Source organism: Rhinatrema bivittatum, chromosome 3 (assembly GCF_901001135.1).
Source record: "Rhinatrema bivittatum chromosome 3, aRhiBiv1.1, whole genome shotgun sequence".
Lineage (NCBI taxonomy): Eukaryota > Metazoa > Chordata > Amphibia > Gymnophiona > Rhinatrematidae > Rhinatrema > Rhinatrema bivittatum.
Window position 1 is genome coordinate 221,139,994 of NC_042617.1, and position 27,560 is coordinate 221,167,553.

The window sequence follows — 27,560 nt, forward strand, 5'->3', positions numbered from 1 at the left end:
CTAAGTCCCAGCGGCCGGACCCCTACGGGCTCCTCCTGGTGGGGGTTGCGTGCTTCCAGGGTGAAGTCTTCAGTCAAGTTTCTCCTGTCCAAAAGGCCTCGCTCTTCGACGGTAGCCATCTACCTCGAAACAGGGGTCCACTTTCATAACAGATCCTCTACTTCCCACATCCTATCGCCCAATTTCCCTGTTAAATTTGGACCACAAAGTCTTGGCTAAGATATTTGCGGAACATTTAGCTGCTATCCTACCATCTCTGATTAGACCAGGGCAGGTAGGCTTTGTTAGGAAACTTTATGCCCTTACAAACATTTGGCTGATGGCTACTGCCATGGCGCTCTGTAATCGTATGGACTCCCCCTACTTAGTTGTCAGTTTTGATGCGGAGAAAGCTTTTTATAGAGTAGAATGGGGATACATGTTTCATCTAATATGAGCTATGCGAATTGGAGATTTATTTTTACTGTGCCATTCAGTTGCTTTATCATGACCCGACAGCCTCTATTTTAGTTAATGGTTCTCAATCAGACCCTTTTCCTGTCACCAGAGGAACTTGCCAGGGATGCCCGCTATCCCCTGTCCTTTCCCTTCTTACCCTAGAACCCATGCTGCTGGCCATTCAGGAGTCGGCTGTAATAGGAGGAATACAATTGCACTCCCGGACGCAAACTGAGATATTCAAATATGCCGCATTTGCGGATGATATCTTAGTTTTTCTTACAATCCGAGTATGCTTGACAACATCCCTCTTGGTTGCTGAATGCAATATAGGACCTAAGTTCATTAAAACCCTTTTTGGTTTCCTTTAAAGCAGCCACTGAACAATTCATTTATTGTATTCCAGCTAGAGCCTGTGTCAATTTCTCCATTGTATCACTGTACTAGATTCAAATGCTGGAGAAGCATGACCAGATAGAGAACCATGTATTTCCTTTATCTTTGAAAGTTCCTGAAGAAATGGCTCTTCCAGGATCCCTGTAAGCACCTGAAGCACTAGCTTGTATAATCAGTTCATCAAAAGGACTGCTCTTTCCTTATAAGGCTCAAGGATGGAGCAGAAGGTACTGGTATACATCCCTTTTGATATGCTGGTTCTTTCAGCAGATCAGTGTCCTCAGATACTTTCCCTATGGTTCTAACTGGATACAATGACATTTTTGGACATTCTAGTGGTTTATACATTTTAGTACGTAAATAATTTAGTTCAGTTTTCACATCAAGTTCTCTTTTTGCCTTTCCAAGGCAATCTTAACACTGCACTGACAGATTTCTGATTTCATATTTCTGCCTCTTGTCACCATGTAGAAAAACTTTTGTTTCTGAAAAGCCTTTTCTTTCAATTGCATCAATTTTCCTTTTAAGTATGCCAACTTCCCTAAATCAATTGTACTTTCTAAAGGAAATTGCAATTTATTATTATCTCTTGTGCAGTCATGCCATTTCCACAAGAATTCAATAGCTGTCTATTCGTGATTAGATAACACAATACCTACAGGTGTTCTAGAGGCAGGGAGAGCCTTTGAAAATCCTTTCCCTATGATAAAATCTAAAATTCAACAATCATGTCTATTCCGTATCATCAAACATTAAAAAATATACATATATCCCACGCCACCTATCAGCGCCTTCAAAAATTCTCTTGATCTGGCATTTCTTCTTCTAACAATTAAAGAGAAAAAATAAAATTTGAAAAAACTGTTATCCACAATACAGTCTCAGTTGCCCCAGTGTACATCATCATCATCAGTGGTACTTCTCATAAGGGAATCCTCATTCCCCTCTCTCTTTTTGCAATTGCATTAAAAATCTGAGACTTTAACTCAGAAATAAAACCCTTTCTTTTTCAGACTCAAACTGATCAAGGATTCTCTAAATTACAATTTAGAGATTAAGCTCCCCCCCTTGACAGACTTTAACCGGTCAAGAGTTCCAAATGTATGGAGTCCTCTCCCAGATTTTGATTGGTGAGATCAGGGCCCAACCTGGCTTTAGTTACCACGTGCCACTGTGTCCCCCAAGGCAAGGAAATATAGAGGACTTCAATCTCTACAAAAATACAGTGGCTGAACAGAAAAAAATAAAACTCCAATACAGTGACTGCCCTAGACACATATATAGAGCCTCCTTTTGTAGTAGACTCAAAACCGAAAATGGTAATGGGGCTACCACAAATCAAGAAGAGAAATCAGATCAAAAAATTCATGAGTAGATAAAAATCAGCAGAGAGATAATTATATATACTTACAGAAATATGGAGATAAGTTTTGATTAGCGCTCCCAAAAATATACGGTCAGATTGGGGTTTCACACCATCTGTAGGAATCAGGAAAACCAGGCCCTTATTTCCTAATAAAAATTCCTGGCTTCAGAAAAAATCTATTTCTAGTCCCTCTCTTATCTCAAGAAAGCAAGCATTTGACAGGCTGCACTTAAAAATAATTACAAGACAACACTTCTCCTTTTGAGGTAGGATAGGATAAAAAAATTAACAGTTGTTCTGCCATAATTATAAGGACAGAACTTTATATACTTTTTTATTAATATTACAAACATACTTAACCAATGAAATTATCATCTCTTTTCCTATTTCTCATACACTTCTATTTGTGTCACACCATGGAACTATTCATGGACAAGTTTTATACCTCCATCACCAATTACACTGATTAATAATCATCTGACATATGCTAATATATGCCCTTCCTTCTGCCATTCTATTTCTTATTCTCCATCTTAGTTCTGAGGACAAGTTGCCTTTTTATCCTCCATCTTGGAGAGAGTACTATATGATGTTTTCCATTTCCTTTCCCAAAAACATGTTTACATAGAAGATATAAAAGAGGATATTCTTGCTAGTTGCACTGTGATTTCATTCCAGGTGCATTCTAATAATAAAGCATAGCTTCAGACAGCTATTTCTTAATCTAAGTATTGTGTCATTAATCTAAGTATTGTGTCATTACCAAATGCAGTAAACAACTTATTGCTTAGCTTTTAGTCCTGGGGTAATTTTGGGTTACTGCGGAATGCAGAATTTCCGCAATTTCCCCCATTGTGCAGATTTTCATATTTATTCTGCACAATTCATTGCTTCCAGGCCCCACCATCGCTCCAACCTCAAACGCAAGCAGTACTGCAGCAATCATAGCTCCATGAACCTGCTGAAAGAGGCAAGGCTTTAAATGCAGGACTCTGTGATCCCGAAAGCACGGGCCAAGTTCGCGGGAGGCAGCACAACACGGGGCAGGCTCACGGGATGCAGCACAGCTCTGATTATAGCTGAGCACTGTGAGCCTGCCTGAAAGCAAGGGCCTTCGCAAATGTGGTATAACCAAGCAACATGTAGATTACACTCTGCTGTTTATTTTCCAATCAGTGCATGTTATTCCTGCCCTGTGAGAAAGAGGTAAATAAACGGCTGTAAAGGGGGGAGAGGGAAGCAGGAGGGGGATTAAGGAGGTGGGGAGAAAGAGGGGAAGAGGGAGGAGGGAGGAGGGGGAAGGAGGAAGAAGGAGGGAAAGAGGGAATTAAGGAGGAGGGGAGAAGGAGAGAGAGGGGGAAGAGCGAGTGGAAGATGGAAGGAGAAGAAGGAGAAGAAGGAGAGAGATTAAGAGGCAAGAAGAAGGGGGGATTAAGCAGCTGGGGGAAGAGGGAGAGGAGGAAGAAGATGGGGGATTAAGGAGGGGGAAGATGGAGGAGGAAGGAGGAAGGAGGAAGGAGGAAGGAGAGAGAAATGGGGAAGGGGTAGGAGCTGACAACAGGAATTGCGTTCAAAGAATGTTATCTCCTGCTATCACAGGGCCTGTCTTGCAGCTCTTATCACAAGACCTGCCTCATGGCAGCAAGAGATGACGTTTGGTTAAATGTGACTTCTGCTGCTGCGCACACCACGGTCCGGTAGGTCACCAACGTGAAGTAGAGATAGAGGACCCAGGGGCCGCCAACTGACCTCATCCTACTGGCAGATGAAGAAGAGGCCCAGGCCCTGGAAGAGAGTATACTTCCTGCCAGAAGGATATCACTAAGTATCTGATTCACTAAGGAGTTTTCCCATAAACACAAAATAGGAGAAAAGCCTTAATGAATCTGGCCCTAAGTGAGAAAAATGTTGAGTGCTCTTTGTTTTCTGTACTATTATTTAAATTAAAATACTGGATTGCACTGAAATGTAGGATGATGATTTGCAAACATACTGTGTTGTTATTTTGACAAATAAATCTGCAGAATTTTGCAGAATTTCCAGAATGTGTGCACAGTTTTCAATTTTCTGATGCAGAACTTTCATTTTTTGGCACAGAATCCCCCCAAAAGTAAGCTTAGCTATAATTGCTCTACAGCAGCACTCTATACTTTCTAGCTAACCTTGATACACAGGGCCAAGATAACCATAACTAGATGGTCTTAACCTATCTAAAATTCCTCAGTATCACTCTGTCTCATTGTTTATCCTCCTTCCACCACATCACTGAGATGCCAATTATATCTACCTCTTCATTCAGTGCTATACAATTGTAATGATTTGCTGCCTTATGTTGTCCAACGGAAATAAGACAAGCACACACAAATAACACTAGGAACATTAATATACTCTGATAGATGCAATAATATGTATATAAGTAATGCAGTATTCTGATAAGAGTAATTGCAAGTATATGAAATCGCTTATGAGAACAACCCAGAGAGAAAATAAGTCACAAAAGCAAGTTAAGGCTAGATTTATTTATTTAGAAATGTATAGACTGCTTATCATACTTCATAAGTGGTTCAGGTGAGTACCTACATAATTTGATTTTAAAATACAGAACATAAAACATTTGCTCATAGAAAGATAAGAAGAAATGAAACCATAAAAATTAAAAACATGAAACAAAAGATAAAACATGTTCTTCTTTACTCTGTTTTAAGATATTCTATTTGTAAAACCTCAATTCACTGGACTAAAAACAGGGAGAGTACTAAAACAAAAGGTATAGAAACAAGCCTCTCTCTAGTTAAAAGCTTATTTTAAAAAGAAGCTCTTAACCAGCTTCCTGAATTTTAGCAAGGAACTCTGTAGATTCCATAGTTTTAGGCCTTGTATATAAAAAAGCTGCTCTTGTGTTTCATCCAACCTAATCACATGGCATGAAGAGGACATCAATGAGGTTCTGTGAGGCTGATCTTGAAGGCTTAGTGGTTGATAAAATTTAAGTTCAGCATAAAACATGTTTGAGCAAGTTCATTTAATCCTTTAAAAACCAGCACAAGGATCTTAAATTAAATTTGCTAATTTATTGGCAACCAATGTTTGTCATGAGAGGGATAATATGTTGGCAGATTGAGATGCTGGACACTATAAAGTAAAAGTTAAGACCTGCGCACGGGCACACATATGTGTGCATTTTGCTGGTGCGCACACACGGACACGGCGATTTTATAGCATAAGTGCATATATGCGCGAATACGCGAACATTATAAAATCAGCTATACATGCATACATGTGCACACGATTTTATATTGATGCGCGCATATGGTGACTCAAGCACGTAAATAGGGAGAATTTTAGTAGCTATGTGCATCGACTCTATCTGTTTTCCCAGTTTTTTTCCAGATCGGCTCAGTAAAGGACAGGACTTCCTAAAACCCCTAGCTAACTTGACTTTCTTTTAGCCTATTAGCCCCAAGTATTAAAACCCCACTGACTAGCCTAGTATTTTTTTGTTATGAATTACACGCCATCCATAGCAGAAGTAAAGTTACGCAGAAGGGGACCCCGGCGTGCGCTTGTGCGCATAAACACTTATGTGCAGATTTGATGATACAGTTCCGGCCTGTCCATGTCCTGCCCGTGCCCCGCCCATAACCCTTTTGGTGAGAAAATATTTTATGCACGTAACGGGAGATTCGCGCATCCCCGCGCAGGTTCACGGCATTACAATATTCTAGAATTGACATGTCAAGTGAATGCACAGTTGTCTTTAATCATTCTCATTAAGGTAAGGCTGCAATCTACATAACTTATATAGTTTATACTACGTAATTTTAACTACCTTATTAACATGAGTTTTAGGGACAACCTAGTGTCATTGAGGACCCCTAGATTGCGAGTATGAGAAACTATGAGGTAGATTTTAAAAGAAGTGCATGCAGCTTACATGTGCGCGCGCACACTTGTACGCCCGATTTTATAACATGCGTGCGCAGGCGCGCATATGTTATAAAATCTGGGGTTGGCGCGCGCAAGGGGGTGTACAATTGTGCACCTTGCGCATGCCGAGCTGCGCTGCCTTCCTCCGTTCCCTCCCCCCTAACCTAACCTTCCCACCCCTTCCCCCCCAGCCCTACTCTAACCCCCTGACCTTTATTTTACCTTTTGCGCACGCCGGCCAACTGCTGGCACGCGATCCTCCGACAGAGCTGCAATAGCTGCTCTGTCGGAGGCCTCTGGCTCCGCCCCCGGACCACCCAGCCCCGCCTCGCCCACTCATCCCAGGGCTTTATGCGCGTCGCCTGGCCTATTTTAAAAAGGCCCGGCATGCGTAACCTTTTTAAAATCCGGCCCTATATGTATCAAGGCCCCATCAGCTGAGAGATATTAACAAGGATATCTCTTCTGTGTTACTTGGCTAAGTAAACAGTGATGTTCCCATCATAGAAACATAGAAACATAGAAATGACGGCAGAAGAAGACCAAATGGCCCATCCAGTCTGCCCAGCAAGCTTCCCTCATTTCTTCTCCCATACTTATCTGTTTCTCTTAGCTCTTGGTTCTAATTCCCTTCCACCCCCGCCATTAATGTAGAGAGCGGTGGAGGAGCTGCATCCAAGTGAAATATCTAGCTTGATTAGTTAGAGGTAGTAGGAGTAGTAACCGCCGCAATAAGCAAGCTACACCCATGCTTATTTGTTTTTACCCAGATTATGTTATACAGCCCTTATTGGTTGTTTATCTTCTCCCCTGCCGTTGAAGCAGGGAGCTATGCTGGATATGCGTGAGGTATCAGTTTTTTTCTTCTCCCCTGCCGTTGAAGCAGAGAGCTATGCTGGATATGCATCCCCCACCTTGACCCCATTAGACAGATAGGGCAGCTCTGGTATTTCATTCTCCTGCTGAAGACAATAGTGTGAAGACAATAGTACTGGGATTTACAGCTGGTCAGTTTCTCTTCATCTGTCGCACAGCTGGAGCTGGGAACAAAGGATTAAACTGTCCAGTATACACTTATGCATGGTACAAGATTCTTTGTTTCAAGCAGTCCTAAGTTATAAATCATAGTTCCTGCCAGCAGTGTTCCACTTTTCAGGAAGTGAGCTAGTCTGCCCCTACACATACGTTGAAATTCTCCTTTCTTACTTTTTATGACTTCTACCATTTGTAGACAGTATGATTTTTGTTTGTATTAACAACCTGCTTAGTAGTTGACAGGGGTAATTTGGAATCTTTCTGCGCTGTCTGATCTTTACTTAAAGGTACCGGGTCCACTTTAGCATTTATTGCAACCTCTCTACTGGGATGCCCTAATTTCCATGTTCTCTTAGGATCCCTTCAAAGATACATCATTCTGAACAATGCACTTCTGAGAGACTGTCGGCTTTGCCCCCATCATCTAGTTTAAAAGATCCTTATTAAAGGTTATTGCCAGTAGCTTTGCTCCACTCTGGTTAAGGTGGAGCCCATCTTTTCAGAAATGGCCCCCTTTTCCCAAACTGATATCCAGCTCCTAACAAACCTAAAACTCATTTCCCTGCACCATCATCTCATCCATACATTGAGAATCTGGAGTTCAGCCTACCTCCGGTGCCCTGCACGTGGAATGGGGAGAATTTCTAAGAATGCTAGCCTGGAGGTTCTGGATTTCAATTTTCTACCTAAAATGCTAAATTTGACTTGCATTTTGTCTGTCACTGGTACCCACATTAACCAACACAGCCAACTTTTCCCCAACACTACCTAAAATCCTATCTGTGAGATGCATGAAATCCACCACCTTTGCACCAAGTAGGCAAATTACCAAGTGATCTTCACGTCCACTAGCCACTCAGCTATCTAAATTTCTAAAAATCTAATCATCAACTAAAATGCCATCTTAACCTTTCCCTCCAGGTCATATGTCCATGGACTCATATCCTTTGTGCAAGAGGACATTATATCACCTTGAGAGCAGAACTTAGCTACAGGATTGCTCCCTGTCTCACCAAGGTGATGCTCTCCTTCCAGCTGACCTTTCTCTTCTAAGGCAGTACAGGGGCTGCCAGATTGGAGGTGGGACTTGCACTACTATGTCCCTGAAGCTCTCCTCTATATATCGCGCTCTGTCTCTCTTAGCTCCTCCAGTTCTTCCACTCTAACCTCTAGAAACTGGACTTGTTCTTTGAGGGCAATGAATTATTTGCACCTAGTGCACACATACAACCTCTTGCCAAATGGGAGATAATCATACATGTGGCATTCAGTACAAAAGACTAGATAGCCTCCCTCTTGTTGCTGGACTACTATCTACATCTCAATTTTGTGGATTTATTGTTGAGTTAAAATTTCTAAGGGAGTAGAAATGTAAATCTAATCTAGTGTGAAGTTGACTTTGCATGAATCCCATTACTTTGGATCTTAATTTGTGATCTTGCTGGCAGAGAGAAAGGTTTCTGCCTGAGTCATGTCCATCAAAGCCTTGATGAATTCTAATTTAGGTGACAGGATCAGATTGAATTTGGGATAATTCACAATGAATCCTAGAAACTCTGGAACCCAAATAGTGCACATAGATGCATTTGCCTCTGCCTGAGAAGAGCACTTGACCAGCAAATCAGCCATGTAGGGAAGTACAAAGATACCCAGTTTGTACAGAAAATCTGCAACAACTGCTAAACATTTTGTGAAGATGCAAGAGACTAACAGGTCAAAAGACCAAAATGTGGTGCCAGAGGCAATGCTTCCCTACCACAAATCTGAGATACCTTCTACAACCTGGATATCTCTCTATGGGGGTCATTTATCAAATTGCTTTATGGCGTTTTCGCATGCGAAAAACAAACGAATGTAAAAACGCCATAATGCATGCGAAAAGCACCGTAACGCATGCTGTGATGCAAATTTGGAAAAGGGGAGGAGTCTGGGGCGGGATTTATGGTGTTCTGATATTACCCAGGTAGAGAATCCATCAAGCTAGATTGAGAGAACATTGTACAAATCTCATATTTGTGTGTTTCCTCACTCCGAAGGTCATCAAGTCTTCAGAAGAGTGTACTGTTCTGTTCATATGTTTCACTCTGAATGTTAAAGTGGCCCCTAACCCCTACACTACTACCTAAACCTCACCTTGAGGTACTAGGTGGGCCTCATATAGAGGTATAAATATCTACATACTATAAGGGCCTTATAGCTAGTCTCTCTCCCCCCCCCCCAACAGTGGTTGTAGGGAGGAATTGCAACTATTGAGGTACTTACCGCAAAATGTGAAAAGTTATCGTACTCTGTGCTAATAACCATGTGAAGCAGTAAGATAGCCTGTTTATCGCAAAGTGCACTATTACCATAAAACACACCCCTTTTCCTATTGCATGTGATATTTACTGCATTTTGATAAATCCAGGCCTATGTGAGAAAATCCAGAGAGCACAACCAATTTCCTCTATTTAAAAGGGGAATGATGGTGCTCAGGAAAATAATCTTGAACTTTTTTTCATTAGAAATTTGTTCAAGATGCAGGAATAATGCTGGAAGTGACCAGGATTACAGCGAATTATAATCCCAGCATTAGAAATGGGGATCCTAACCTTGGATAACATACTGGGTGGGTGAGAAAGGAGCCCTCTTTTTTTTTTTTTATCTGTTTATTCAAATCACATAGCATAAAGTATATAACAGCACCCCATTAGAGACAATACATTTCTCAAAATCATAACAAAAGGAAAAGGACAAGATAACAATACAAACAGCCAAGTTAAAAGTTAATTCCTTGTGATTCTTTTGTCCCACATCTCAAGGATGCAGTACTGCTATCCTTCCCCACACATATGTGCAACACAAATTCACACACACAATCGCAGCTGATTCTCTTCTCTTAACATACTTTAAAACATTTTTAAAACTTTCTCCCACAAAGCAAAATAACCTTGCATCACTGCTAATTGCTTTGGATGCTGGAAAGACCTTTTCCGCCATCTGCGTCATTAGTTCTTTCCATGTTCCCGCTAGAAGGAACCCTCTTTTAAACTGCACTCGCCCATCACTCTCCGGACTGCACTCGCCCATCACTCTCCGGACTGCACTCGCCCATCACTCTCCAGACTGCATTCGCCCAACACACGCCCATCATACATCCAGCACACTTCTAACATTATTCGTCCAGCACTCTTCAAACCACATTCGTCCAGCTCTCTCCAGACAGCATTCGCCTAGCACTCCTTTCTGACCGTAACGATTCCTACAGTCTTCCACTTCAACCACTTACATCCCAACATGCACCCCCTCACAATTCCCATCATCCACAATCCCAAATGGAGAACACCAAAGCCCCCTACCCCCCCCATCACAATCGTCAACAGAGGCTCAGGCCCATCTTGCTGACACCAGTCACTCAATTCCTTGGACTAACTCTTTTCTCACTCACTTTGATTAATGCACAATCGATCGCCAAGAAAAGTCATATATTCAACGACTACCTATCCGATACAAAACCTGACATCTGTGCTATCACAGAAACCTGGTTAAAACCCTCCGACACTGCGCTAATAAATCAGCTACCCATACAGGAGTACGATGTTCTATTCCCAGACCCAAAAAAAGAGGAGGTGGACTTCTCCTCGCAGCCAAAAAAACACTGGGTCTGACATTGCAGACTTCCAACAACATATCAAAGATTGAATTTGCCCTATTCAACTCAAAACATCTGACGATCGGCCTAATTTATGCTCCCCCCGGAATACTGGAAGCAGACCCATCATCCATCATAGAACTTACAGCAAAACACCTAAATTCCAGAAAACCTACCATCCTCATGGGAGATTTTAATCTGCACGTAGATATCCAACCTCATTCTACCAACTGTAAAACTCTTCTCTCCTCTCTCAACAATATGGGTTTCAGACAAATAGTGACAGAACCAACCCACAAAGCAGGCCATACGCTGGACCTTATCTTCATAAATGAAGGTATCACAACCCACACCACTCCAACTTGCACTCCAATACCTTGGTCAGACCATAGAATTATATCATCGGTGTTAAAAATAAAAGAACTTCCACCACAATCTACACAACCAATAACTATATCGTTTAGGAAACAGTGCTCAGGAGACCAACTCAGTGAACACCTGGCCAAGGAACTTGAACACCTAGACCTTTCCGACGTAAACTCAGCAACTTCATCATGGACCAACATCACTAAAAAGGGGTTGCAGATCAAATTTGCCCCATGACAACTAAATCCATCAATCCAAACAAAGACAACAGGAGACCCTGGTTCACACCGGAGCTAAAAAATCATAAACACGAGTTGAGATGCAAGGAACAAAATTGGTGAAAAAACCCATCTTCAACCACCCTCCTCATCTACAAATCATGCCTTAAACTCATACAGAAACAACATCAACACAACAAAGAGAATATTCTTCTCCAAAAAAATCCACCACCTCATTTTTTATTCAAGAGCTTTTTCTCCTTTGTATCAACCCTCACAAAACCCCCGGCACCTACTATTCCAGACGATCAAGCACTCAATAAAGCGAACAAACTGGCAGACTTCTTTGACAACAAAATCACCTCACTCCTAGCCCCCCTCAAGGGACCATCTACACATCCAAAACACGTAATCAACCTCAGCCCCCAATCATCACGATCAACCGCCCAACAAACACCACACTCAACAACCACCACTCCCAACAGATCAACAACCATCACACCCAAATGTCAAACAACCCATCACTTCACTAACAGTGCTCAACACTTTTGAACTCACATCCACTTTAGAAATAGAGAATATTCTCAAAAAGATAAAACCATCCTCCCATCCATCAGACCATATTCCATCCAACAAATTGAGTCTGATCACCAACACCATAGCCAAACCTTTAGCAGACATCATTAACTGCTCCTTCACCCAAGGACATGTCCCGAACCAACTCAAGTCAGCCATGCTCAAGCCGCTCCTCAAAAAACCTAACTTACCCACCTCAGACCCAGCCAACTTTAGACCCATAGCAAACCTCCCTTTCATTGCCAAAGTTATGGAGAAAGTTGTAAACAAACAACTTACTGAATATCTTGACGAAAACAATATCCTCACCTCAAACCAATTTGGCTTTCGTAAGACTATGAACACCGAATCATTATTAACATCATTATCCGACACTATCATTTTCAACCTAGAAAAGGGCCAACCTTGCCTCCTCGCTCTCCTGGATCTCTCATCAGCGTTTGATACCGTAAACCACTCATGCCTCCTGCAACGCCTAATAGACATCGGCATTACAGGAGTAGCTTTTAACTGGTTCAAATCATTTTTGGAGAACAGATCATACAAGGTCAAGATAAATAACAAAGAGTCCCATACCATCGAATCCAAGAGGGGGGTACCACAGGGATCATCCCTCTCCCCAACTCTTTTCAACATTTATCTGCTCCCGCTCTGTCAACTTCTCACTAACCTTAAGCTAAGATATTACCTATACGCGGATGATATTCAAATCCTCATCCCTATAGAAGATTCCCTACACAAAGCTATATCATACTGGAATAAATGTCTGTCAGCTATCAACAATCTACTCACCAGCCTCAACTTGGTTCTAAACAAAAACAAAACTGAAATCCTCATTATAGCACCGGAAAACTATACCCCCTCCTCACATTCTAACACTAACCAACATCCGGACACTGCAGGGCTCTCCACCACGCAACAAGTTAGAGACCTGGGAGTCATCATAGACAGCAGACTCAGTCTCAACAAATTCGTCAACAACACAACAAAAGAATGTTTCTTCAAACTTCAAACATTAAAGAAACTCAAACCACTCCTCCTATACAGAGACTTCTGCATGGTTTTACAAGCCATCATTCTCACTAAGCTGGATTACTGTAACTCTCTCCTCCTAGGCCTACCAGCATGCACCATCAAACCACTTCAGATGGTCCTGAACGCCTCTGCAAGAATTTTATCAAATGCCAAAAAAAGAGATCATATCACCCCAATCCTCCACCATCTCCACTGGCTTCCGATTAAATTCAGGATCCAGTTCAAGTCTTTAATGATGATACATAAGGCCTTACACAACATCGCACCTCTCAACCTAACATTTCAAATTCAACTTCACACATCCGTGAAACCAACCAGAAGCGCCTATCAGAACAGACTAATCACACAACCGGCGAAATCCGTTCTGAGAAAACGTGCATTATCCACAGCGGGCCCTTCACTTTGGAACTCGCTCCCTCCAGACCTTCGTCTGGAACCATGCCACTCTACTTTTAAAAAGAATCTTAAGACTTGGCTGTTCAAACAAGCTTTCCCCTAGAGCCAAGAACACGAAGAAAAGTAACCTACTTCGATTAATTTGTGCAATGTAAAATACTTGTTTAATTTATTTTGTTCAATGTAAAAACTCCTGTTTTATTCTTATTCTGTTCTATGTAAACCGCTAAATGTAGCGACAGTTACTGTTCCTTGTGAACCGGGGTGATATGTATATTATACAGGAACCTCCGGTATATAAATCATTTAAATAAATAAATAAATAAATCTTATTTACCAGGGAGGGTAAGGCCAGTGCCAAAAGTTCAACTTACATTTTCAAAACTACAAGTGGAGGAGTCTTTTTGGGGAGGCTGGAGTGCTTGACTGTCAAAGGAACTTTCTTTCATAATGAGTGGGGGGTAGGCAGTACTAGGAATTGGGCCAGGCAGCCCAAGTACAATATTTTTTTAAATGCCACTTAACCGGCGGCTAAGGTTATAGTTATCTGGCCACACAAAGCTGAATAATTTTAAACCTAACCAGCAATTTTCAAAAAAAGACCAGTTAGCCAAATAATTATTTACATGGATATTCAATGGGATATTTATCCCACGAAATAACCAGAATAAATTTAGCTAGATAAGTTAGCTGTTTTATTGACCCTGTGAGATTACATGAAAGGCACAAACTGAAGCTACTGGCTTGCTTCTTTGACATGGTGAGAAAAATTGACATGAAATCAGATGATGAAAATAAAGTGATCAGAGTTATGTCAAGCAAGCCTTAAGATCTACTAAGAACAATTATACTGTGGTATTGTTATTAATATTTCCACATATAATTAAATGCAACCGTAGTAGCTGCTCAGGTTATTGTCTTCAATTCAAAATACATTTTCTAGGGTTGTCAACCAATAAAGTCAAGAATTCATATCAGGCTTAAATCTGCATTTGTTACTAAGTACAATATCTAGCTTGGATAGTTATGGTCTCTGAAAATAGAAGATATCTACATAAATAAATAGGGACCTTTGTTTTCAGTTTTTATTTTATTTTCTCTGGGAATTTCAATGTTATAACAAACAAAAATCAGTGGAAAAATGCTATAACAAACAGGAGAAAAATCAATGAAAATTTCATTTTTCCACTGAATTATTTTTTGTTATAACAATGAAACTCCCAAGGAAAATAAATTAAAATAAAAACTGAAAATGAAGGTATCTACAAATAAACCACAACTGTGGACAAAGTTCTTAATACTTACATTACCCAAGGCCTGCTCGAGACATGATGTTAGCTTCATCAAACTAAGTGCAATTGCTGCAGCTTGTAAATTCTTCAGAACATCAAAAGTTTCAAGAAATAACTACAGAAATATTGAAAGGAAATTACAATCAGCATAATTATCAGAGATTAATGGAGCAATAATTAAACAACCTACATTAGTGTAAATTCAGTTTATAATTTTTCCAATGGGGTTTACACCAGTAATAGAAGCAAAACTATGCAGATAGTTTTGCTTTGATTATTGCCCCAAGAAAAAATACCCAGAGGTTTATTTTTTTTTGTATTTATAAAATTTATAAATTGCTTTCCAGATTTTACAATACAATCTTCCAAATCGATGTATAACAAAGTTTAAAACATACAAAATAAAACTATAAAATGGCAATACATAAAATGCCATTACAAAAAATTACTGCAAAGACAAAGCAAACATTCCTGCTGCTTGTTCCAAATTAGAGCAAGCATAATTTATAATTTAGAAATTATCAGTCAGGTCTTCAATTTACGGTTAAACCACATTAGGTTATTCACTTCCCTGATGGACAAAGGGAGATTATTCCATAATTTGGGCATAGTCATAGAGAAGGATCTATTTTGCATCTTACCAAGCCAAAAAGCTCTTATTGGTGGTAATTGCTGATGATGGCAATATTACTAATCTATAGTAAATAAATAGGGAGGGCAATTTCCTAAGCTATTTAAAAATTGCCCTAATAATTGAAGGTTGAAGCCAATTCTGACCTCCAGCTGCAATGGGCAAAGAAAGCAAGTTCTGCTATCTGGCAGAAAATCAGCACTGATATCTGCAACCTACAATCTAATTTTCAAAGGGAAAGTGCCTGCAGAGTTTCTGTCAGCAGGGAAAAACATGTTCCTTTGTGTATATGTACTTGCACCTACTTTGAAGCAGGTGCAAAGTACATGTGTGAAAGTATGCACAAGGATTTCAAAACTAAATCCCTGCATGTACTTTCCCTCCCCTAACCTAAGTCCTGTTCTTCCCCCCCCCCCACCGGAGGAAAAAATACGCATGTGTTCACAATGCAGCAATGGGGAGTAGCAGTTTTCAAAGGGCCTTTTACATGAGTAAATAGGTGTTTACTCACATAAAAAGTTTTGAAACTTACCTTCCTTGAAAACTGACCTCCCTTTAGCCTGCTATCTACTTTATTTTCTTTTATGATTCTTTTATGATTCTTGCAAACACATATAGAAAATGATAGTAACAAAATAATTTAGATTTTAGACAAAGCAAAACAATATTCTGCTTTTCAAAGAAAAGAAAACTTATGAGTTCTCCATGTCTGTTTCTGTGCCCTTCTAAATAATTTTTGTGTTTGTCATATCAACACCTGACTGATGTCTTTTCCTCCCTCCTCGATCCCTGGAGGTCATCTCTCCCTTCTTCCCTCCTAGACCATGGGGGTCCTCTGTCCCACCTTCTTGATCCAACTCTCTACCTTTAGTTCAGCATGATTTCTGGAGTACTCCTCCCTTGATAGGCTGCCCTCTGCATTTACTGCCTGCAACCAGGTCAATCATTGATTCCCATCCGCTTTTAATCTTCCTTCAATCTCCTCTCTGTTTTTCTTCTCATATATTCTCTTAATCCCAGTTCCATTTCCTCCTTCCTCTCAGTCATTCTATTAACCTTTTGAATGCAGCTCTCCTCTCTGTCATGCCAGCAGAGTACATGGCAGTAGAGGGAAATGCTTCTCACTGCTGTGATCATCTTCATACCTGGGAACTCTCCGAATTTGGCCCAGAGACTCCAGAATTCTAAAAGAATTACCGGGTCTCCGGGCCAATACCAGAAATCTTCGGGTGCTGCAGCAAAACCAATCTGCTTGGACCCAGAAAGAAGAAAAGAACATCATTAGTCTTGCGCGGCTGAAAAAAGAGGAACTCAACACTGATTTCTACCATCTCCAGACCTTTTTAACTCTTAGCTTCCTCATGACACCACCTGCTCCTGCACAGCCGGTTTCCAGCCACTTGCCCACCCCATCCTGTTTGCCTTGGCTAATCGACATTGCGATTTCCTGCCCGTGCATCAAACTAGGAGTAAGAAACAGGCAGCGTCCACTTCCGCAGCACAGGAGGAGAAGGTGGAGGCTGCTGCTGCTCCAGGAGACCAAGTTAGAGTCTGCTGTTGCTAGTGTGTTTTAAAAGGGGGGGAGAGAGAATGAATGAGCATGTCTGTGAGAGTGAGTGAGTGTAAATTTGTGAAGGAAGACGAGATCTGAGAGTGTATGTAGGTGAGCAGAAGAGAGCTAAGTGCAAGTGAGCATGGGTGTGAAAGTGAGTGGGCATGTGTGTATGGAAGAGAGACGTGAGTGAGTGAGTGTGTGTGTGTTGGTGGTGCAAATGGACATGTGAGAATGTGAGAGAATGAGCAGTGAAAGTAAGTGTGAACATGTAAGAGAGCTAATCCATGGAAATCTCAGGGTGACTGGGCATCAAAAGTTCCCAGGTATGAACATCTTGCTTTTTTCCTGCTTTGCTCAGTGTGTAGCAGTGACTGCTGAAGGTTCTGAGAGCCACAATCAGCCCCTCTCTTTCTTACATCCTCATGAAGTGCAGCAGTGGGGTTTATAATTCCCAAAAGGGAAGGTCCAAAAAAACAAACCGAAAACTGATCCAATATTGCAGAGCGACCAAGACAAGAGGATCAGTGAACACCAGGAGTTCTTTATTCTGATCAAAACATCATAAAAAGCCCGACTCAGGTTGAGTTTCGCTCTTTGAGCTGCTTCGGGGCTAACAGAACAAAACAAATAAATCACATATAAAAACATATAAATGTGAATAAAAACACATACACCAAACATACATAATGAAATTATATGAAAAAATATGAAATCAAAAACACAAACATAGGGGCGGATTTTAAAAGCCCTGCTCGCGTAAATCCGCCCGGATTTACGCAAGCAGGGCCTTGCGCGCCTATTTTTTTGTCGGGGTTTTTTGTCGGGGGCGGGGCCGATCGACGTGGCGTTTTGGGGCAGGACGTGGCGTTTCGGGGGCGGGCCGGGGGCGTGGTTTTGGCCCGGGGAGGTCCAGGGGCGTGGCCGCGCCCTCCGGAACCGCTCCCTCAGTCTCGTCTTATAGATAAAAGCGCAAGCGAAACTAAAAGTAAAAATGTATACAGACCGAACTCCGCGGGGTGGCGGGTGGGTTTCGTGAGGACTAACATCCTGTTGTCCTGTGAGAACACCTGTTACAGGTAAGCAACACTTGCTTTCTCACAAGACAAGCAGGATGGCAGTCCTCACATATGGGTGAGTACCGAGCTGAGGATGCCCGAGAGTGCACCAAATGCACTCAAGACGCGCGAAAGGCGCAATGACGTGGGTGGAGTTTGGAACGGAGGGCATCCTGAAAACCTTAAAGGGTTGGTGGAAGGATGTTGGGTAGTTAAACCGAAAAGAATAAGAGTAGCTGGACTGGCCAAACATGGAGCATGCCGGCTAGTCGTATATAAGCCATAATGGCTGCAAAGGTATGGAGAGAACTCCAGGTTTCAGCCTCATAAATATGTACAAGAAGCAGCGGCCTAGGGGAAGCTATTAAGGCTGGGAAGGACGCAACAGAGTGTGGTTACACACAGTGTTGTAGTGAAATGCCTGCTTGTTGGTAGGAAAAAGATACAGACCGTCAATTAGGAGGAATAGGTCTGTTTGCCCACTGGAACTCGCAGCTTGACTCTTGTCACAGAAGGAAAGAGTTAGGTGGAATTCCTATGGAATGTAGTGCGATCGAGATAGAATGCAAGTGAACTATTACTGTCCAAGAAGTGGAAAAAACCCTCTCGCTCTGGTGAGAGAGAGGTGTTGGGAAAAATGGGCAGAGTATATCCTGAGTAAGGTGAGATGCAACGTCTACCTTAAGAAAGATAGGAAGTTGAATGCGTAAAAACCACTCGGTCACGGAGGAACGCAGGGTCGGATGAGTATGTAACAAGGTGTATAACTCACAGACCCTGTTGGCAGGAATGACATTTATGAGGGAAAGTATTTCCCACGTCAAACTGTGAAATGACAGGAATGGAAAGGTTCGAACGGAGAACGTACGAGACTTATAAGGGTAAGATATAGGTTCCATTCTGTGACTAGTGAAAATAGAGGGGGCTTGATCAGTGGATAATCCATGGTAAGCTGACTCAGAAGGGGTTTACCGTTAATCGGGTATCCCCACTCCCAAACGATACACCAATTGGAACAGAGGTGTACCTATGAGGAGGATGTCTGGGGAGCAGAATCCGAGGGAGCGAGAGAAAAGAGTGGTGTAGAAAAAGAAAAAAGGGTTATACCCTTTTGTATGCGTCATGTGGTAAATCATGCTATGTTGAATGGTAGGATTTATGTGTGGAAGGTTTTGTGATGCTACCAGTACCTGAGAACATCAGTGAGTCTACAATTTGAGACTGACTTGTGAGAAGGCGAATTGGTTACTGGTGTGATATATTGAGAAGTATGGGAAGCATACTGGTCTCGGCCAGGACATGGGTCTGAGGAACAGTGCACCCCCATCCCGGTTCAACATTAGAAGAGTGCTGGCTATGAGAGGCAGCAGAAGAGACACATTTAAGAGGCCCTTGATGGAAGAAAGGCATCTATGGAAACGCACTGGAAACATGTGTAGGGAGTAGAATCTGTGCACCATATAGTTCGATTCGGACGCAGAGGCAAGTTCAGTTGACCTCAGCGTTAGAAGATCTTTCCCGCTACACATGTAGTCCGAGAACATTCGAGAGGATGGAAACCTACATGGAGAAGGTCTGCTAGTGCGTTCTCTTAGATAAGTGGCCCGAGGACACATGGAGTGAACAAGGGCCAAGGATAGAGCTGCGCAGCTTCCTTGCAGAGCAGCTAAGAGGTTGTGCATGCTTGTGTTGGAAAACACATTGTCCCTATGCTGTCTGTCTGTATGCACAAAGATTTGTTGCAGAGGCAGTATTGGAAGGCATAAGGGTATAACGCATAGCTACAAGCTCCAGGAAGTTCATGTGGAACTGTGTGTGGAGTGGAGCAGACACATATTGGATTGAGAAGCTTTTAGGTCAAACTTTACAACCCTGAGTAAATGCGAGCATGAGCAGAATCAGACTAGGTTTTGGTTCTAGATTTGCAATATGGATGAGGGATGAAAGCGGTTGAACAGCTTAGACCCACTGATAATGGAATTTCACTGAATCTAACCCATAGCAATTTTGGATCTATGAGGAAAGTGCATAGTGAAAAAACCCCATTGTCGGGCCATGAAGAATTGAGGGGCTAAGGTTATGGAAAATGCACTCAGGGACATGGAAGAATTTATTAGAATGTCTGCATGTATGCTGGACAGGAAGGTCATTATGACTGTGGTGTCCAGAAATGTTGTATAAGGGATTTATGGCAGTGACAGTAATCCCAGTTAGTAAATGTATAGTGAGTCATGAAGAAGTGAGAGCCATTTGCTTGGAGTGACTGTGGTTATGCAGCTGTCCATGCAAGGAAAAGCGTGAATGATGTTACACTCCGCAGAGAAACAGCATTCACCGATAGTGATTTAATAAATACCCCAGTTGCCAAAGCTGGTGCAACCGGCAGAACTTGGGATTGTAATATTGTTGACTCACCATGAAGCACATAGAAAGATTAGATGTAATGTACTTACTGCGATATGGAAGCATGGTAACAAGAGATACCATTTTACCTGTGCCTTCTGAAGAAAGTTGGTATTTCTGAGGTCCAGGATGGGCGGAGAGTAACTACTTTCTGTTGAAAAAAAGAATAGTGTAAATAGAACTCCCCAACCCCCCCCCCTTCCCCCCTCTGCGCTTTGTAGCATCTGGGGGAGTGTACCAGGAACTTTGGTACAAGGTGGGGTGGCCGCTCTGATATCCGGCCAGTTGGGAGACCAGGAGGTGTCCAACTGGAGGGGCTGGTTATCATGTAACCTCCCACGGGAGCGTAAGCGGTAAAGTCTTACCCGCATTTCTGTGTGCTGTACAAGGAGACACCGAGACCTGTCATCAGGCTTCGAGGTGGACTTGCACTTGAGGCAGTATTTGCTGGATCTCGTGTTTAGCAGATCAGCGAATGCACCTGGAACTCTGAGTCTGAAGGAGGAACCAGAAGCCAGAGCATTAATCAGTACAGAGCCTCATTGCTGAAAAAGGGAGGAAGCCCTGATGCAATCCCAAAGAAATGATAGGGAGGTTCTCTTGGTATTGTGGCTGACATAGCTGACATAGCTGGCATAGTTAATACGGTTCTTGGAAGGTACATGACCTAGAACTTTTCGAACCATGTGGCTCGAATTAGAGAACACATCTCAATGGGAATGCCGCAGAAGCGGGTACTTACCATCCGACGTGGATCGCCGGAGGACAAGCCGGTGAAGATTGCTGGCTCCGTGGATTCCAGGAGTCATCGAGGGAGTAGACGCCCGTCTCAACTCTGATGCCTGGTATGGTGGCACGCCTATAGAGGAGACAGGCTTAGCGTGGCTGGCGCAACCATGGTAGTATTTTGTGGAGGGCCACAATCCCCCACTGATGTCGGTGGAGCACGCCTCGGGAACAGGGGAGCCGATTAACAGCTCGTGAACCCGGCCCTCGTCACAGCGGCTCGATGTCTCATGACGCCAGTGCAGAATTCTTCGGAACTCGTTCTGGTGTTCCTGGAGCACCAAGGACTGCCAAAACTGTGCGGAACAGTGCCGATGTCAGTGGTGATGTTGCTCAGCATGAGCACTGTCCAGCATCGAGAAGGAAAGCACCAATGTGCTGGATGGCGTCGGTGGCGGATGGTCACCATGTCAGTGATGATGCATGCCATGGTGCTCGGCACGGTCTTTCCCCAGCGCCGAGATGGATGTCCTCGCTGTCTTGGATGGCAACTGATGATGGACTGTCAGCATGCCTGCACTGCTCCTGGCACTATGTAGTGTCGTAGGCTAATACGGGGCTTTAATAAGGACCCAAAGCATGGAGCACTGTGTTCAGGCGAAGGCATTACGTGGCGGTGCTATGCCGGTATTGACAATGTCGATGACGGCCCAGGCGGCCTCGAGGGTCTCGTCAAAAAATGTATATGAAAAAACATCAATGACTCGGCCAGAGCAATGATGACAGTGACGGAGCACTGATGGCATTAGCGTAGGTATCTATGGGAACGATGTGGCATTGAATAATCAAAAAAACATCGTTGGCATCGGAAAAAAGATACCGGCATTGACAGAGTCAATGACCGCATCGATAGGAACATCGAAGACACCGATGGAAACGACGTGGGCGTTGAGGGCATCGATGTATGAAGGCGGGCGCCGACGGCATCAGTGGCATGGCCACAGGCATCGACAGCATGGCCATGGATGTCGACAGTATCGATTGGATCGACTTAGGCAGCAATGGCGTCCATGGCATCGATGCGACGGACATGGGCATCGATGGCACCGATGTGGGCACTGATGGATTCGATGTTGGCATGGATGCCATCGATGGAATTGGCACTGGCATTGATGGAATCCATTTTGGCATCAATGTCACCCATGGAATAAACATGGGCACCGATGCCCATCGATGGAATCGACCTGGGCACCAATGCCCATCGATGGAAAGGACCTGGCATAGATGCCCATCGATGGAAAGGACCTGGGCATCGATGGAATCCATAAAATAAAGGATGGAATCGATGGAAATGACCCTGGCATCGATAGAAGTGCCCCGGGTGACTGAGGCATCGACTTGGGCATGGATGGCACTGACGAGACAAGGTGTTCGTCGATGGCATCCATCCAGGCAATGATGGCACTGATGAAACCCAAGGAAAAATCAGTGCCATAGATGAAAAACATGGATGGCACTGATAGAAACGATGCAGGGACGATGGCATCAGAGTACCGCGGGGGGAGGGGTACCGATGGCATCTAAGAATCCAGGACGGTCCGAAGGGGTACCGACGGTAGCGATGGGGCATCAACTGCGCGAGGGTACTGAAGAATCAAAGGACCTGAATCTACAGGGGCCCTGGCGGCAACAGAAACCGTGGAAGTCCCTGTCCCACTAGCGCTAATAACCAGGCAGAGTATCACAGAGGGACACTCGCAGGCTGTGTGTGGCTAACTGAAAACATAGGGAGAGGGAAGGCCGCAGTTGGTTGGCAGGCCAATGAGGTGACAGGAACCAACCAAAAAAACAGGGCATAATACTCACCGAGCGTCAAATAAATGTACGTGAAGGGAGACCCGTGCAGGGAAAAAGTGTTTGTAAAGTAAAGGTTGAAGTGTTTCTGTTAGGAAAAAGTGTTAGAATTTCTCACAGAGCTCCTAACCGCTATGCTTACTGCAGAGCGGAAAAAAGAAGACTGAGGGAGACACCTGTGGCTCACAGGGATAATTGCAGGCTGAGCATGCTCAGTGCACTCAGTGTGCCAGTGTCAGTCAATGCTTTGTAGAAACTTTGACAGAAAAGTTTTCCATACAGGGCTCCATCCTGTGATGTCACCCATATGCGAGGACTACCATCCTGCTTGTCCTGTGAGAACACCTGTTATGATAAGCAACTCTGCTTTCTCCTAGGAGAAGCAAGATGGTAGTCCTCACATATTGGTGAATACGAAGCTACAGGCTGTCCGAGCAGGACAAAGCAGTAAACCATATAGTGCTGGAGCACTACTACCTCCTTTGCATGAGAGGCAGCTGACCCTCCACAGGTGGGTTCTACAAAGAAAGCCAAGAAAAAGACTGAGACATAAACCCTCATACATAGCAGGGATGCCTGAGGCAGGGGAGTGATGCGAGTGGAAGCAGAAGCAACAGAGCATCAAAGAAAACAGTACAAGTTGGGTTTCTAACAAAAACAGTGGATCTAGATCCTCCTGGATACAGGAAGGTACCAGAAATGTAAACAAGATAAACTCTAGGACAAAAACCGCACAGTTTCTTCAGTGTAAAAAAAACAACCGAAAAAAAACAAATGGGGGGTCCGAGAGCCCTCCAGAAAGAGACTGTCGACCATTGACAGCCAAAGGTCTGGAGAAGAGTGCCCAGGTATGACTGGGATGCCAAATGGGCAGAAGAAACCAACACCACACTTGAAGAACAAGCAGTAAACCACAGCAGGGTCTGGGACAGAAACTATGTGCCAAAGCATCAGACCTAGCTGACCATGCAGAACAGCATCAAGGGTTTCAGGGGATAAGAACAATCTCCAAAACAGCCCAAGGCTTCCTGGCAGGGAGATAATAAAGGCCTGAAGCTCACTTAAGAGCACCTGCCAGAACCGGTTCATCTATCCTGTCACAGGATAGCAAGGGGAGCAGGAAGGCCCTTTGGGCAACCCAGAGAATGAAAAAAAAAAACTAAGGCAGTATCTTTCCCTGCAGTTATATGGAGAGATACCACGAGCTTCTTATCTTCATCTCCACTCCCCCGACAAACCAATCAGAAGTCGGAAGGAGCAAAGAACACAAAGAGGCAGACCGGCATACTGCCGGGGCAAGCACAAGTTGCCCGGTTATCTATCAACCCCAAGCGAACAACTCACTGCCAAAGACAGCAGGGAGTATCCTACTGAGATGGATACTATCATCGCATACTAAACCTCTTCAGATGGTTCAAAACATGGCAGCCAGAATATTGACAAATACACGGAGAAGAGATCACATCTCCCCAATCCTCAAAGACCTACACTGGCTGCCGATTCATTATAGAATCTTATATAAGTCCATCACCACAATATACAAAGCTATCCAACAAATCGCTCCGCTCAACCTACAAATCCCTTTCAAAAAACATACATCCTCCAGACCCATAAGAGAGTACTATAAGGAATCTCTACAGGTAGCTCATTCCAAAACCTCCCTTCATATAACCTTCAGAGACAGGGCATTCTCCACAGCAGGACCTCCTCTTTGGAACTCCATCCAACCGGAGCTACGGCAGGAACCTTGCCTCCCAACATTCAGGAAAAGACTCAAAACGTGGCTATTTAAAAAAGCCTTCCCAGACTCGGATTAAATCATAACTCACCTCTAACCAACTTCCAATCACTACCCTTACGTAAAAAACTACAAAAGTTCAAATGGACATGACCTAGTAAATACCCTAATCTTTGTAAATGTACCCCGTCAAATTTCGGTTAATATATTCTGTTAAATTTCCTATCATTTTTCACTGCTCCTAGTTGTACTTATCCCTGTTTTATTGTAACTGTAACTGTTTTTTGTTCAGCACCTGTTATTTATTTCGTTCACTGTAACTTTTATCACTCCCCTGTTTATTGTAAACCGGCATGATGTGATACTCTCACAAATGCCGGTATAGAAAAAACTAAAATAAATAAATAAAATAAATAAATGGAGCCCTCAGTCTTCTTAAAACAGGGAAACTGAGAGTGATTGCCCCAGGGGAGAAGTCCTGAAGGCTCCACCAGGAGACGGGAAGCCAGGGAGTCACAAGTGCAACCCCCCGTAGAACCTGATTGTATTACCAGCCCGGAAATCCAAAGGGCATCAGGGCAGGCCCAGGGCGATCTCGGGACAGAGTACTGAGCCACCCGGCTGTGGTACTATTACCCCAACCATGAGTGCATACACTTCCCCTCCTAAGGGAGCACGTGGCCCAGCAATGGACAACGTTGCATGACCCAGGATTGCTCTGCCCCCAGTCAGGGTGATCCTGAAAATGGAGGAAGAATAGCTTGCACGCTACAGTGAGCAGAGGGCAGTACCCGTCATGCGGGGTACTCGGCCCTCAATTCCCTCTGCCATGACATGGCATAATGGTGAAAGGCATGTTCGCCTTACAGAGGAGGGTCCTGCAGGCAAGGATGACTGATGATAGTTATCCTTAAGAAAGATGCCCACAGAGCCCAGCAGATACCAAGGTAACTCCCGAACCGGGGGAAAACCTGGAGAGCCACCAGGGAGGAACACTGGACAGGCTCCCTAGAGGATAGACGTGCCACGCCTCAAAGCATCCAAGGGAGAGTGCTACTCTCGACTATTCTTGGGACTGGCACCAGTCAGAGAAGTGGCATCCCATGCCCGAGAACAGAAACAAGGGACACCCCTTGAAGGAGTGCAGAGCGGGGTGTCCATACGGGAACCCGAAAGGGTTGCCCTGGAATCCAGTCGAATCTCCCCTCCAGAGGGGAGAGGGAAGCAGCAGGATCAGGGTCTCCCGATCCCGAAAGACCTAGCAACTCCCCAAAGGGGTTGAGGCTCAATCACTGCTCGCCGAGATGCTGACGTGACCAACTCACCACAGGTAGCCAGCCTTGGATAGGGGAGGTCACCACTCCAATCCCCAGAGTGGCCCTAGCTGAAGACGGTCCAATGACTGCCGCTGCCGCTCCCCGGCCCTGGCCTCCAAGGAGATGCGCTGATTCAGAGGATCGGGGCACCGGATCAAAGAAAACAATTGTTCAGGGAAAGAGCCCCAGGAACTGTCCCACAAGAACATGATAGAGGGCGAAAGACATATCCAAATGATATCCAAATTATCATCCCCATCAAAGACACATACTCTAAAACTCTTGACTACTGGGAATCATGCCACCAGAAAATCAAACAATTACTAAACAGCTTACACCTCATCTTAAACTCATCCAAGACTGAAATCCTACTCATCTCTCCTGAAAACAATATCTCTAATACTACTCTTCCTACCAACCTACCTACCACACAAGTTAGAGACTTAGGAGTGATAATTGACAACCGGCTAAATTTCAAGGCACATATCAACAAAACAACCAAAGACTGCTTCTATAAACTCCAGGTTCTGAAGAGGATAAGACCTCTTTTCCATGCTCAAGACTTCAGATCAATCATCCAAGCAGTCATTTTTTCAAAAATAGACTATTGCAATTCCCTATTGCTAGGTCTGCCCTCATCCTATTCCAAACCATTACAGATGGTTCAAAACTCAGCAGCCCGATTACTAACAGGCGCAAGAAAGAGAGACCACATATCTCCCATTCTGAAAGAGCTACATTGGCTACCCGTACACTTCCGTATCATGTACAAAGCCATATGTATCATCTTCAAAACTATTCATCAGCGCATCTCCCTCGATCTACAAATCCCCCTCCAAGTATACAACTCGACAAGACCGACCAGAGATGTTTACAGAGGCGCCCTCAAAGTTCCCCCTGCGAAAATGACCAGACACATCACCTTAAGAGATCGTGCCACCTCCACAGCTGGCCCTTCCCTGTGGAATTCCATTCCTACAGAACTCAGACTGGAACCCTGCCTCTTAACTTTTAGGAAAAGACTTAAGACTTGGTTATTCAAGCAAGCTTTCCAAGACACAATCTAATAACACAAGTCAAGGACACATACCAAGGACTCCACAAAACTCTCAACCATTAATCATGCCTTTTGTACATAGCATTTAATTTATTTGTATACCATTTAACCGTTTATTCTTTCCTATCTCTTCCTTCTTCTCCAAGTTCTGCTACCCTTGTTATTTGTAACTGCTCCTTCGGTCACCACAGTTCGAGTTGATGTATTTAATGCACTCCCGTTTCATGTAAACCAGCAAGATATGTTTTCATGATTGCCGGTATATAAAAACCTTAAATAAATAAATAAATAAATAAATATTCTTCTGCTGAGAAAGGAGAGGACACTCGAGCCACTCTCGAGATGTCTACTCACCTCAGGATCCGACCAGGAATGCAGTCCTAGATCAGTCCTACGGCTGCGGAACACAAACTGGTGTGACTGCTTGGAGGGAACAATGCACGCATGTGCACGCACACACACACACACACACAGCAATGGCCAGGCAACAGAGGGCAATTGGAAGCCCTCTGCTGCAAAAGCACGCTGGGCAGACTCATGCAGTTTTAA

The 27,560-nt window shown here is 43.6% G+C and overlaps 1 protein-coding gene across 6 annotated transcripts in view; it reads right to left on the reverse strand.

Annotated features, from left to right (window-relative positions):
* Window positions 1-27,560, reverse strand: part of ERMARD (ER membrane associated RNA degradation) — a 452,987-nt gene that overhangs the window by 340,895 nt on the left and 84,532 nt on the right. For all 6 annotated transcript variants that reach the window (XM_029594214.1, XM_029594212.1, XM_029594213.1 and 3 more), the window contains one exon: window positions 14,690-14,791. In XM_029594214.1, the coding sequence (XP_029450074.1) occupies window positions 14,690-14,791 (102 nt within the window). The remainder of the gene's footprint in view (window positions 1-14,689; window positions 14,792-27,560) is intronic.